General features: G+C 52.2%; 2 protein-coding genes across 2 annotated transcripts; one reads left to right on the top strand and one right to left on the bottom strand.

Annotated features, from left to right (window-relative positions):
- The first annotated feature begins 1,859 nt into the window (after positions 1–1,859).
- Positions 1,860–7,015, top strand: LOC149338953 (uncharacterized). Its single transcript, XM_089550382.1, has 2 exons — positions 1,860–2,234; positions 6,719–7,015. Exons 1-2 carry the CDS (start codon positions 2,037–2,039, stop codon positions 6,941–6,943), a joined length of 423 nt encoding a protein of 140 aa, XP_089406508.1. The 5' UTR covers positions 1,860–2,036; the 3' UTR covers positions 6,944–7,015.
- Positions 7,016–10,375: 3,360 nt separating this feature from the next.
- LOC149338952 (uncharacterized) lies at positions 10,376–12,671 on the bottom strand. The gene is made up of 2 exons (XM_089550835.1): positions 11,669–12,671; positions 10,376–10,461 (listed from the first exon to the last, which is right to left on the bottom strand). Exons 1-2 carry the CDS (start codon positions 12,426–12,428, stop codon positions 10,376–10,378), a joined length of 846 nt encoding a protein of 281 aa, XP_089406961.1. The 5' UTR covers positions 12,429–12,671.
- Positions 12,672–13,107: the final 436 nt, after the last annotated feature.

Raw genomic sequence — 13,107 nt, 5'->3', positions numbered from 1 at the left:
GCCACGGTGAGCAGTTTGCTCAGAGTTCAGTGGTGAGGTTGCGAAGACTGCACAAGGTCATGTCAGCTAGGTGGCAGGTAGACCACTGCTTTTATGCAGAAGGAGAGCCTTAACTATTGCGCTGATGCTTTCACTTGTAGTGCAAACCGATTTAGTGGCAGTAGCTTGGGCATGGCAGCCAAAGTGCCCATCCCATCCTGGCCCTTCTGGTCAGCACAGTATAACTAGAGACGACAGCAAGTCTCGTGCGCTCATTCCGGCGTGGAAAGCCAGCTACATGGGAGCAGTTTCGTAGCAATTTCAGGCAATGATTTATTGATTTATTGGTTTATTGGGGTTTAACGTCCCGAAGCAACTCAGGCTATGAGGGACGCCGTAGTGAAGGGCTCCGGAAATTTCGACCACCTGGGGTTCTTTAATGTGCACTGATATCGCACAGCACACGATGTCAGTGCACGTTAAAGAACCCCAGGTAGTCGAAATTTCCGGAGCCCTTCACTACGGATCCAAATTCCGTCGCTTTTGAAGCAAAATACACAATTTTACGATGCTTTGTGCGCGATATTAGGCACGAACAGGGCATTCATTTGAGTAGACCAGTTTCCTAACAGCCCTCAGCCAAAGATGAAAGAACCTGTATGTCAACAGCCATCAGAATTATGTGTCTCAATGAATGCTCGGGGTGGACTAGTGGCGCACTAATATAATTCATTCGTAGATACTCATCAACAACTTTCTGTACATGTTCAGAAAGTTCGCTACGGAATAACTCAAAACATGAACCATTCTATCGCATGCAGTGGCCTTGACACAAATACTAAAGCTATTTGAAGATTTACAGTTAGTTTGCACAGCCTAGCTGCATTACACATTGTATAAACCTATATTTATACACCCAAAGTGCTTACCTATATGTACTACGGCACCTCACTGCTGCTTCAATACACATGCATTGCTTAGAATATAACTCATCTGGTTTCTCTAAAGTTCCTGCGCCAAAGCATTAACAGATGACCTAATCAGTAAGTATATTGGCTTGCGTCAAACACACAACATATATAAGATGGAATTTTGCTGAAAGGGGTAATCAAACCCATGCAGATGCACGAACATGTACTCATATAAAATCACAGACCAAGAGCTGTTTATTCTTGAAATGAACCGCTTAATCGAAACGGTTGCTGAACAAGAAAAGGGACAGACGGCTGCGATAGTCGGTAATGCGAAATTTGAGTGCAGCTCTGGACGCATTTTCACCTGCCACTCGTGGCAGGTGGCGTGTTTCGCTGCTGGCCACCCTGCGGGATCTTCCCGTGGCAGCCACCTTCCAGGTGGCGCTTCGCTCTGCTACATGGACGCTGAACGCAGGAACGAGCTAGAGTTCCTGTATATGCTCCCGCAGGATAGCATATACAGTAGGCCTAGCCCCGATCGAGGTCGCGGACGGAGCCGCAGCAACGAAGACGCTCTCAAGACCGGAAGCCAAGCAGCCTCTATTACTGTCACCATCCGCAATTAGAGAGCTAAGCAGCGCCCTCTACTTCTGGAGGCAGGAGAGCGGGAAATAAAAATAATAAATAAAAATAAAAACAATAATAAAGTTAAAATAAAAATAAAGAATTACAAAAGATGAAAAAACATAGTGAAAACAACCAAAAATGAAATAAACAAAAGAAGCTTTTTCATTGCATTAAGCATTACATTTTTCATTGCATTTTCCATTGCATTTTAGATTGCATTTTGCATTGCATTTTGCATTGCAATATAATAGGCGGAAGCATATTCACCTAGTCGTAACAGGTGGCAAAAGAAACCATTTGCGTGTTTTGAGTTTGCAAGCAGGTGTGTAAGGAGTGAAGTATTATTTGCGCCACGCGTATTTCATGGCGAAGCTGTTTTAGCCTTGGTGGGTCAGATCCCGGCAGAGGATAGAAGAGGAGGAAGACAAGAGGCGGCAGTCCCACCGCAGTCTCAGCCGCCGGGTGTGCAGGGTGCCATTACTGTTGCGTTCGATCGCGCTGTGCCACAGAGTTGCCATGCCTCAAGACGGGATCGTGTCGCCTGGCGTAATGACGCCGCCCGAAGAGCACGCACCGATGGCTTTGGCCGCTGTCCCGGTCGGCGCGGTGCCCGTAGCCCCTGCCCTCGTGCACCCAGCGCACATCGCCGACCACGACCACGACGGCGAGGCTGAGGGCGCCCACGGAGACCATAAGGCCAAGGCAGAACCGCTGGTTCGTATTCTTTCTCTCCCACAATGCACCTCTCTCACTCGGCACCCACGCGCAGCAACAGATATATGCGCTAATAGACCACTTACGCCTAGCGGATAGCGCAATGCATGCGGTGCTGACCTACTCAGACTGGTCCGGGTTAACAGCTTAGCGATGGGTGAAGTTTTTATGGAAAGAAGTAGCAGAGAACTACGGCCTGCAAAAGTTTCATTGCCCAACTCAACGTAGACATCCTGAACATCCGCCGGCAAAGACGTGGGAAGGGAGAAAGACACAAACCACACAGCATGAAAACACGCAGAGGTCGCTGCACCGAAAACTACCAGGAATTCGGGACAGTGTCCAGCCAGTGCCGCTAATCTTTGCTGCCTTATAGTGCTTTACAGACGCACACTCCGTAATTCTATCGTTTTATTACGTCACTGATGATGTCAAAGCTTTATTTTTGAATACTAAATACTAAAATACATGCGCCACGTGGTGGCCACCAAGGGAACTGGAAACGCTTGTCCACAATTCCTGGTAATGGCTGAGGACAGCCGTGCTCAGATAAACGCTATATTCGGAGCATTAGGCTACAGTAGCTGTCTGCAGCGAGCCGTGTCGTGGCGAAGGAACCTGCGTCGCAAGCCCACTGCTCTGCGAAAGTGCGCAAGGAGCATAAGGCACTCTCTCGGGAACGCGCAGGTTTCCGCGTCCACAAACGCGCTGTCCAGGAGCGCACCGTCCGCTGTGTAGCCAGCGCTAGGCACTGCAGACGCAAGTTCCCCATGGCTGCTGTCTGCGCGCACTGAAGGTAGACAGGCCGAGGCCATACGTTCCCAAAGGTAGCTCAGGTTTTAGAGCGAAAAGCTCTACCCCTCCTGTGCTGAGCCTCTAGGTCAACTGGCTCTTAGATTTGGCCTCTAACGGGAGGCGCGCCGCATGTGTCACGATGTGACTCACCGACGCCACAGCTGCGCTTGGCAGTCACGTCCGCCGCTGGCGGCTGCTCGGCCGCTCCTCCTCGCCAGTTGTGGTATGTGATGTGTCACGCGATTCACTCTTGCAATTGACAGTCAGGCCCACCGCGGCGCCGACCGCCTCTCTGAACGCTAGCTGTTGCACTTATGGCACGTGACACAACACGCGCTTTGCTCTCGCTAGTATATTAGCAGAGCTTGCTGACAGAGCTTTCGTTCTGTCTTTCCTGACCCAGCTGAGTTGAGCCGCGGCCGCTTTTTTTTTTGTGGAAAGCAAATGGCGCAGCAGCTGTCTCACTTCTCGGTGGACTCCTCAACCGCACCGTGAGGGAAGGGAGGAAGGCGGGAGTGAAAAAAGAAAGAGGTGCCGTAGTGGAGGTCTCAGGAATGATTTCGACCACCTGGGGATGTTTAATGTGCACTAACCAACGCACAGCACACGGGTGCCTTTTGCTCCCCTCGCGGAAGCAGAACAGCACCGAACGCTGCTGCTGCGCTCGCGCGTCGATTCTCAGGTTGCGCGAGAATCTGCGCTCACATACTGGAGCACGACTTCAAGTCTGTATGTGGCTCGGCGGGTAATCTGAGTCGCATGGTACGACGCACTTGGACAGCAACGCAGTCAACTTAAGAGACACTGAGGAGAGGGCAAGTTATTGTTGGCGTGTGCCGATAAAAGTTTACCGCGGGTACTTAAGGAACTTATGAGCGAGCAATACGAAAGCGTTTCAATTCTTTGTAATTATATTCAAACTTCATTCCTATTCCATTCTCATTCTTTTCTATTCCTTTGTAGTTGGTTCAGTTGCAACTACAAGTACTATTAATGCTTAAGATTTCGCATTTTCCCGCGTTTGATGACGCCATACCGTTCCGAAAAGTCGCGTTTTGTATGCCACTTTTTCGGTGCCGTGGCGTTATCGTGTCTATGAGCCATCTAATGCTCGCGCATTAGTAGCCGCATTTTAATAACGAAGGCTCTACTTTTACTGGAAGCGAAACTTGCATGAGATCGAAAAGGCCAGAATACATAATACAGGTATCGCATCCCCCCCCCCCCCCCCCCCTTACTATTCCCTCACCGGGTGTGTACGCAAGCAGACTGTGGTGGCGCTAACATCGTTTTTTTCTCGAGCTTCCCTGAGGCTGGGCTACAGTTCTGTTCCAAACGGCCACCACTGAGTTTTTTCAAACACAGAACCATACATGCTATTTTTTTTTCCGAGGACAGATGTAGGTGAAAATTAGGCACGGATTTGAAAAGTTGGGAGTCACTTGAAAGAGAGAGAGAGAGAATGAACTTTATTTGAGTCTTTGAAGAGGAAGGCTCTCTTCTGGCGCCGGCGGACTACTGTCGCTTGGTAGCCTTGATCTCTTGGATCTCGGCGACCTGGTCAGCTCTCTCTGTGAGCCACTTTTGTTGCCTTAAGTGCGAGCTCCGGAGCGCGGTCTCCCAATGCTCCTATATAGTTGTTAAGCTTAAAGGGTTCTTACTGCAGGCCTACATGATGTGGTTGAGCTTAGCTTACTCTCCGCGCCTTTTGAATTGCGCAGAGTATATATCTGGATGAATTTTGGCTAATTTTGGGTAATGTGTGTGTTTGGAGCTGTCTGGGAGTAGTTGCTTGCTCTTGCGTGAACGTGGGGTTCGGAGGGGGATACTCCATTCTACTCCTTTGATGGAAAGTCGTGATTTCACTAAAGGGGAATAGATGGCCCCTCGCTGAACTGGCCCCATGGTTTGGCAACACGCCTGGTCCTTCCCGGATAGTTTGTTCTCGGGATATGTTGTTGACCTTTTCGTTTCCTGGGAGGCCTGAGCGTGCGGGGGTCCATATTAGTTGGATTCGAGTTTCTGGGCGGTATTTGCTAATTAGTTTTCCGGCTGGGGGCATACTCTGCCTTGTATGAAGTTATTTATCGCAGATTTTGAGTCGCTTATTATGATCTTTGCCTGCAAGACTTTTATGCACATGGCGTATACTATTGCTCCTTCATCCGGACTTTTCGCTGGTATGGTCGCAGGTGCTATGCATTCTCCTTTGTGGTCAGCTATAGCCACAACATATGCCTCTTTGTGCCTGTCCTCGGCAGCGTTGCGCAGAATTGCGGCTGGTGCAGATAAGAAAAATTTGTTATGGAAAAGGCTTTCTGTGCGGGAGTAAGTCATATCCTCGAAAAGCTTGCATACAATGCACGAAAACTGAAAGGGGTGATGGAACTGGATGGGTCAATTCTCTTCCCGCACCTTAAGCAAGGGATAAGTTCTGCTTATTTCCTATCAGCCGGGATTTGACCGCTGGAAGAAGGCTGCGCAGAATTGGATTGCAGGATACGGCTGCAAGTTGTAGTGGCTGTAATAATTTTAGCAAGAATGTTGTATGGTCCAGAAGCACTGCAGAGATTTAGTACACTAGCTGGTTTATGGATCCCGTCAGCAGGAATACTGATTTGTACAATCAATGAGAAACTGAGGTTCAGAAATACAAACTTATTTCTGCAGATTCTGTAGTAAAAACAGTATACAAATATGTATTACATCAAATCAAAAGTTATCTGGCACATCACAATCGTGTACATTCACTGAAGAAATATGACAACAAGCTGAGTCTGAAGTCAACGAATTCCGCTTTTTTCTTGGTTCGTAACTTTACCACATGCCGATAAGATAAGATCAAAGAAAGAAAGCCGTGTTTCAGGGCATGTACGCCGCTACTAACCGGTGGTTGTTCCTTCTTGAGAGCTGACATTGATCCAACGTATCTTCTTCAGTACCGTTTAGTCCTCAAGGTCGGCTTCATAACGGAATGTTTTGTCGCCGAGACACGACACGATTGCAGGGAAATAGTGTGGCACATTAAGGTAACAGGAGGAATAGGGCGGTTCTATCGCTATTGTGAACTACGTCATTGTTAGTCGTGGCGTGCGCCGAAGTCGTACTTTTCTGTGCGTGAGGAAGCCTATTATATAGCTATGGCAGGAATAATCGCTAAATAAGAGATGATGCCGACCTGTACTAACCTGCCCTGGACAGATGTAACTGGTATATCTTAGCCAGCCATCAAAATTGTTCTTCGAGCAGGAAATGCGTTATTTTTGCACCCTAACATATTTGAACTGGACGACACACGTTTAAACTTCCTGCTTATTGTTTTTGTGGAACACAAAACAGCCTAAGTTATAGATACCGGAAATCTGTAGCAGTAGTTCTCTTAATGTGTTTCTTACCACTTCTGGTATTCTTAATATCTGTACAGCAAAACCTAACCGATATGCTACACTTCCCTGTCATTCTATAATGTACATAACGTATGTAAATGTTATTGCGTAAGCCTTCTAATATATATATATATATATATAAATTCAGAACGTTAATTCCACCGAGACTCGGGATCACTCCTTGAGAGTGCACAAGTCTTTCAGAGCAGTACTCCCCGCAGGAGTGGTGTTCTGATCGCTGCATTTTTCGTAATGCCGCTGAAAGCTACTGATGGATTCATTTCGAGGCTTTTTACTTTTCAGGCAGATCCCAGCCCATCTTTGCGGGTCATCTTCGCCGTGGCTCTGGTGGTCATCACGCTGTCTGCAGTGGTCACCTTCTACGCGATGGACGCCGCCAGGACCTCGAGTTCCGAGAGCCCGGCAATGACCCCCTTCAACGCGTCCATGGCACAGTACGCGTCTGCTGACGCCACAAACGGCACGAACGCAGCAGACGAAGACGCCATCGCAAAAGAAACTCAGTAGACCAGCATGCGTTCAACTCATCAGCGCTGGTGATCTGTATGCCTTGTGAAAAGTGGCTTAAAATTTATGCTCAATAAAACTATGTCGTGTTAGTAGTAGTAGTAGAAGACGTTTATTCGGCCTAAATTTACAGGCCGAGCATATCGACCGCCTGGGCGACCAGAAGTCGCTGTTCTTCCTCCCCTTCAGCGCCAAGCCAGTCGAGCGAGGTGGTGATGGATAAAGAAGGTGGGGGGTAGGAACCCGACTGCTGAGCAGCCGGGCAATAGAAGAGGCAATGGGCAAGGTCCGCATAGATACAGGAGCAGTTGGGACAGGAAGGGTCCGATCGATAGCGATAGAGAAAGAGGCGAGACGGGGTGATGATTGCATTCATTTGAACGTGCCGAAGAAGGCGAGCCTCCGGCACTGTGAGTGATGGATGAGGGGGAGGGTAAAGGCGTTTGTCGAGGCGGAGCTCGAGGTAGACCTCTTTTATGGTGCGGCGAAGGGTGAGTCTCCCACCGTCCTCCGAGGGCTTGGGCCAGGGGATCAACGGTGCCCGGAAAAGTGTGTCACGGGCGAGCTGATGAGCCAGCTCATTGCCGTCAATCCCTGAATGCCCAGGGACCCAGCGGAGGAAAACGATGGAAGGCTGCAAAGCGGAGACCGCTCGTTCGACCTCCTGTTGAAGAGAAGGGGTTAGGGTGCGTTTCTGTATGTGGTGTATAGCGGCTTGTGAGTCTGAATAGACTGTGTACTCTTGAAGAGAGGGAAGGAGGGCAAATGACTGGAGGGCATGCGCAATGGCGAGGACCTCGAGGGACAATGCATCCGGAGGGCGTAGAAACGGCCCGCTGGTGTGAGTTTCAGGAGCGGGGAGGTGGGGGTGGTACAGGGCGTAGCCGCAGGAACCTCGAGGAGCCACGAAGGAGGCATCCGTGTAAGCTACACCCTGGGTATCAAAGAGAGGGGAATGGTGCTGTGCGGCCGCATGACGACAGCCGGCGTGCAGAACGGGGGACATGTTGGACGGAAGGGGGAGGATCCGAAGATTGGGAGCCGGGGTGGGAATAGGAGAGGTAAACGGGGCGCAGGGAATGGGCGAGATACCCGCTTGAGTCAGTAACCATTGACCCTGACGGGTAAGGGAAAGCCGGGCAATCTGCGAGTCATGATGGAGAGAGAGCAGAGAACAGAGAGGATGAAAGAGGCCTGTTGCAAAGATCTTTGCAGTAGAGGTAGTGATAGGGAGGTTGAGAGCTGCCTTGTAGAGGCCCACAAGGGCAGTCTCAAGAGCGTTAAGTTGAGTCTGATTGAAGGAAACGTAGGGTGCAAAGTACAAGACCTTGTTGAGGGCCAGCGCGTGGGCAACTCGGCACGCATGAGCCTCGTGGAGACCTGAGCGCCGAGTGACCACGCGCCGCAGGAGGTGAGTTACGGAGTGGCAGGTGGTGACAGCACGGTGGAGGGCTTGCACGTTCTTGGCTGCATGCAAAGGAAAGCCAAGAACTTTGCACTGCGTGACGACAGGAATGGGAGAGCCAGAAAGGTGGAGAGAGACGAATTGGTTGTGTGAGCGCTGGTATGAGGAATGGTTGAGGAGAAGGAGCTCGGATTTTTCAGGAGAAGGAGAGAGGCCAGCTGTGGTGAGAAAGGAGTCGATGAGATCTAGGCCACGTTGCAGGGTGTCCTGTACGTGACCGGGAGAGCCAGACGAACACCAGAGAGTGATGTCATCGGCGTAAAATATATGATGCAGGTCGGGAATTTCAGCTAGCTGGGAGGCGAGAGGGGCCATAGCAAGATTGAAAAGGGTAGGAGAGAGAACAGCACCTTGAGGAGTGCCTCGGGTGAGGTTGTGGGGGTCGGACAGATAGGTGTCGACTCGAAAGCGAGCGACACGTTTAGAGAGGAATGAGCGGATATAACAGTACATGCGGGAACCACAGTCTAGGGAGGAGAGTTGAGAAAGGATGTGGTCGTGGCAAACACCGTCGAAGGCCTTGCGAACATCGACGGTCACAAGTGCGTGAATTTGAGTGGGGGTAGGTGACAGAAACGTGTGCTGGAGAACTAGAAACATGTCCTGTGCACAGACGTGGCGTCGGAAGCCGATGAGAGAATGAGGGAAGAACTCCCTCGTCTCGAGAAAATTAGAGGCGAGTCAGGGCCATTCGCTCAAGGGTCTTGCCAACACACAATGTCAGGGAGATTGGGCGGAGGTTAGAGAGAGAGGGAGGCTTGCCCGGCTTTGGAATCATAGAAATGAGGGAGGAGGTCCAGGAGCTGGGCAGGCAGCCGCTGTCCCATGCATCATTGTAGGTTTTAAGGAGGAATTCTTTGGCGCAGTCAGGAAGGTTGCGAAGTGTGGTGTATGTAATGGCTTCCTCACGGGGAGCCGAGCGTGTAGCATTAGCAGCCAGAGCCGATTCGAGCTCCCGGAGAGTGAAGGATTGGTCCATATCGGGGTTAGGTCCACCGCAGTACACCGGGTAGGAGGGTGCCAGAGGGGGCGGGAGATAGAGAGGCGAGCTGATCAAAAACATCGGAGGGAGTTCCTTGAGTGAGGGCTTTAGCTAGAGTGGGAGCAAGGGCAGGCTTAGTGCCAAGGAGGGATTTGAACAGAGACCATGTGGATCGCGAGTGCAATGCAGAGTCAAGACGGTCACAAAGAGCACTCCAACGAGAGTGCTCGAGTGAGGCGCAGTGGGCGACGATCTCGGCCCGCAGAGCAGTGATCCGAGAAGAAAGTTGGGCATTGTGGGGTTGGCAGCGGAAGGAGCGTTGAAGACGTTTACGGCGACGCCATAAACGGAGTAGGTGAGGATCTGGGTCTCGGACTGGGTGACAAGAGCGAACACGACGGCTAATGGACGTGAGCGCTGCAGTGATGCGCGACGTCCAGTCGTCGTAGGATTGAAAGGAGTCAGAGGAGAGATTAGCGCGGAAGGCGTGCCAGTCAGTATGAGTGACCGGATGACTTCGAGGGATGTGGGAAAGAGAGGTGGAAATGTGGACAAGATAGTGGTCACTGAGAAGAGTTTCGGCTGTCACTTGCCAGTGAAATGAAAGTGAACCCCGAGAGAAAGTGAGATCGGGTGTCGTGGGACGCTGTGAGGCAGTACCCGCTCGAGTAGGGGAGCCAGGAGTATTGAGAAGGGTGAGGTGGCGTTCCTGGGCCAGACAATGGAGGAGGCGGCCGGGTTTGAGGGTTTGAGGGTAGCCCCAGAGTGTGTGAGGGGCATTAAAGTCACCACCAAAGAGGAGATGGGAGTTAGAAGGAAGAGAGTGAAGGAACTTGCCCAGGGCGGAAAATAAAGAGGAGGTAACAGGGGGTTGTAGAAAGACAAAAGGGCGAGTGAGACGCGGGAAGAAGGGTGGTAATAGACCACACCAACTAAATATTTAAGAAGGACGGAGGGGATATCAAGTGGCTCCGCGAGCACGTCGCTACGTGCATAAATAGACGCAAGTGGTGTGGCCGTAGCGGCATGGTAGGCGCGGTAGCCTGGGACAGTGCGGGCCGTCCGGGTCTCCTGGAGAAGGAGAAAATGGGGCAGGGAGGGGCGGCGGAGTAGATACTGGTGGAGGGGGGTCTTATTATGGCACAGATTTCGGCAGTTCCACTGCACAATCTCGAGGTCCTCGCCAAAAGCCATTATGATAGTGTAGAGGCAGAACTTCGTGAGGGTACGCGTTCCTTCTTTTTGGCCGGAGGCAGTGACTCATGCAGGGATTGGAGCGTAGAAGTGAAGGATTCTAATTGTTTGGATTGTGCTTGGAGGGTGGTAAGAATCTGCAGAACCGATGTCTCTAGCTGAACCAAGCGAGTGTGGTGTGCCTGTGTGGTGGTTTCGAGATCGGCCAAAGGGACGACCTGGGCGGTGGAGGAGGGAGTGGTGAGTGTGGCAAGGTGCTCATTTAGCTTGGTAAGCTGGGAGGTAAGAGAGGAGGTGGTTGTCTGGAGGGTTTGGGTCAAGGCGTGGATCTGTTGTTGTAGGTCGTGGGAAATTCGCTGTTGCTCTCGCTGCTGGCGTTCCAGAATAGCGAGCCGGAGGTCGAAGGAGCGGCTCTCGTCAGTCAGGGATGGAGAGGGTGGTGCAGTGGAAGAGACGCTGGAAAGGGACGCTGGAACCGAGGAGCCTTTAACTTTGGCGGCGTAGGAGCCTGGTCGTGACTTGACCGGAGCTGACGGAGGTTCATGATTAGAGGAGGAGGAGGGGGTGGGTTGCGTGGCCCGGCGCAAAGCTAGGCGTCGTAGGTACGCAGCTTTGGCACACTCGCGTTGTTTACCGAGGAGAAAGGGGCAAGTGGGGTCGAGGGAGGAGTGGGTGTTTACCTGGCAATGAACGCACCAGGGCTGGGCACATACATGAGCGGAAGGGTCGGCGGGTAGAGGAGCAGCACAGCGACGGCACTTTGCCGGAACGCTGTGCTGTGGACACTGGTGGGTGCGGTGTCCAAGAGCGAGACAACGGGTGCAGGTGGGAGGCTTAGGCTTATGGGGACGGCACCGGAAGGCAACGCGTTTGAAATACACAAAGTGGGGGATTACGGTTCCAGCGAAAGTTATGAGCACCGACTGAGTGGTGCCCATCATACGAGCAGCAAGAATATCGGTTTTGAATGATTCGATATCATGCATGAGGTCATCAGGGGTGAAGTGGCCACCGACGTTATGGATGACGCCGAGGCATGAGATGGGAGGATTAGGGGCACATGTTTTAATGGTGATAGGCTTACCGTGAAGCTGAAGATGCGTGATAGAAAGCAGGAGGTGGGCGGTGAGAGGGGAATGAGTTTTTAAAAAGACGAGGCTTTGGGCTGGCTTGGCCTGAATGGTAATCTCCGCACTGCTCTCGGAGGACAGTTGTGCAGCGGAGACGACTGCGGCGAGGACGTCGTAGAGCGGTATCTTGGGGTTGAGGGTGCCAGGGGGAAGCTGGATGCCAACTGTGATGAGCTCGGTGCGGGGCCGGGTGGCGGAGGCAGGCTTACGGCAGGCACCGATGGTGGTCCAGCCGACCTCAGGGGCCGGAATGAGATGGCCGTCGACCGGGGACGCCCTAAGGTCCATGTCTGCTGTGTCGTCAGCCTGAGCAGCAATCTGCGACGCAGGTACCAAGGTGCTGGACTTGCTGTCAGCGGGAAGTGTGGTCCGAGTAGGTGCGGCGGCACTGGCGGCGGCGACGAACGCAGTCGACTGCGATGCGTCTGTGGGCCCGAAGCTCTTGGCTTCCCTTAATGCGTGGAGTTGGCCAGCAGTGGACGCCGCGGCGGTGACGAACGCTGCCGGCTGCGTTGCGGCTGTCGATTCGGAGCTCCCAGCGTCGGTGAACGCGACGGGAATGGGCACGGTGGTGTGGCCGGTGTTGAACGCAGCCGGTTGAGACATGGCTGTAAGCGTGGTTGGAGTAGGCCCCGTGGCGGCCGCGTCGGAAGAAGTTGACACCGGCGAGGTATGGGTGGGTCTCGGCTTCAGGGGCTTGTTGAGACGCTGCATGCCAGAGGTGCAGGCGCGGCGCGTTAGGGTTAGTGAGGCGCCGCGCCGCAGCAGATTTTTGGAGGCGCTTGGAGCGCCAGCTCGACAGCGGGCCGTGATGCGAATGGTGTCCTCGTGGTGCGGATGTCTTCCTGACGCGATGGAGTGTAAATCCAGGGGCGGGCAAGGCCCTGGACCAGGCCAGGGGCAGGTGAAAAACGGAGCACGATAGTCAGCCAGCTAACCAGGGCGGCGCCACCTAGCGGATCTCATGTCGTGTTATGTTTGCAGTATCGGCTGCGACGCTCAAGGTCACTTTAAAAGTCCAGATCCCATTCCTTACAGACGCTCCGCTGAAATACGGCGCCGCTGTAGGATGTGTAATATAGTTGTCATATGCGAGCGACCGAAAAACTAATGTCCTCTAATAAATATAAGATTACAGATTTCACGGCACTACCGCCGTACGTGGGATTGCATCCCTCGAAAAGAAGCGCGTCTTCCACTTTGCCCACTCCTGGACACCTTCGTCCAGTTTCCTTCGCATGCAGAAGGCAGTTTTGTAGCTTAGTTGAAATAGATCGTACCTGGCTACGGGTGCCTGAAGTGGCGCAACAAGTCTCATTTTTGAGCGAAAAGCTCTACTCCTCCCATGCTGAGGCTGAAGGTCAACTGGCTCTTAGGTTTGACCTCCAACGGG

Source organism: Amblyomma mixtum, chromosome 6, assembly GCF_055824585.1.
Source record: "Amblyomma mixtum isolate Tamu chromosome 6, ASM5582458v1, whole genome shotgun sequence".
NCBI lineage: Eukaryota > Metazoa > Arthropoda > Arachnida > Ixodida > Ixodidae > Amblyomma > Amblyomma mixtum.
Note: the sequence above shows the minus strand (reverse complement) of the source record. Positions and strands in the feature narration are given on the sequence as shown.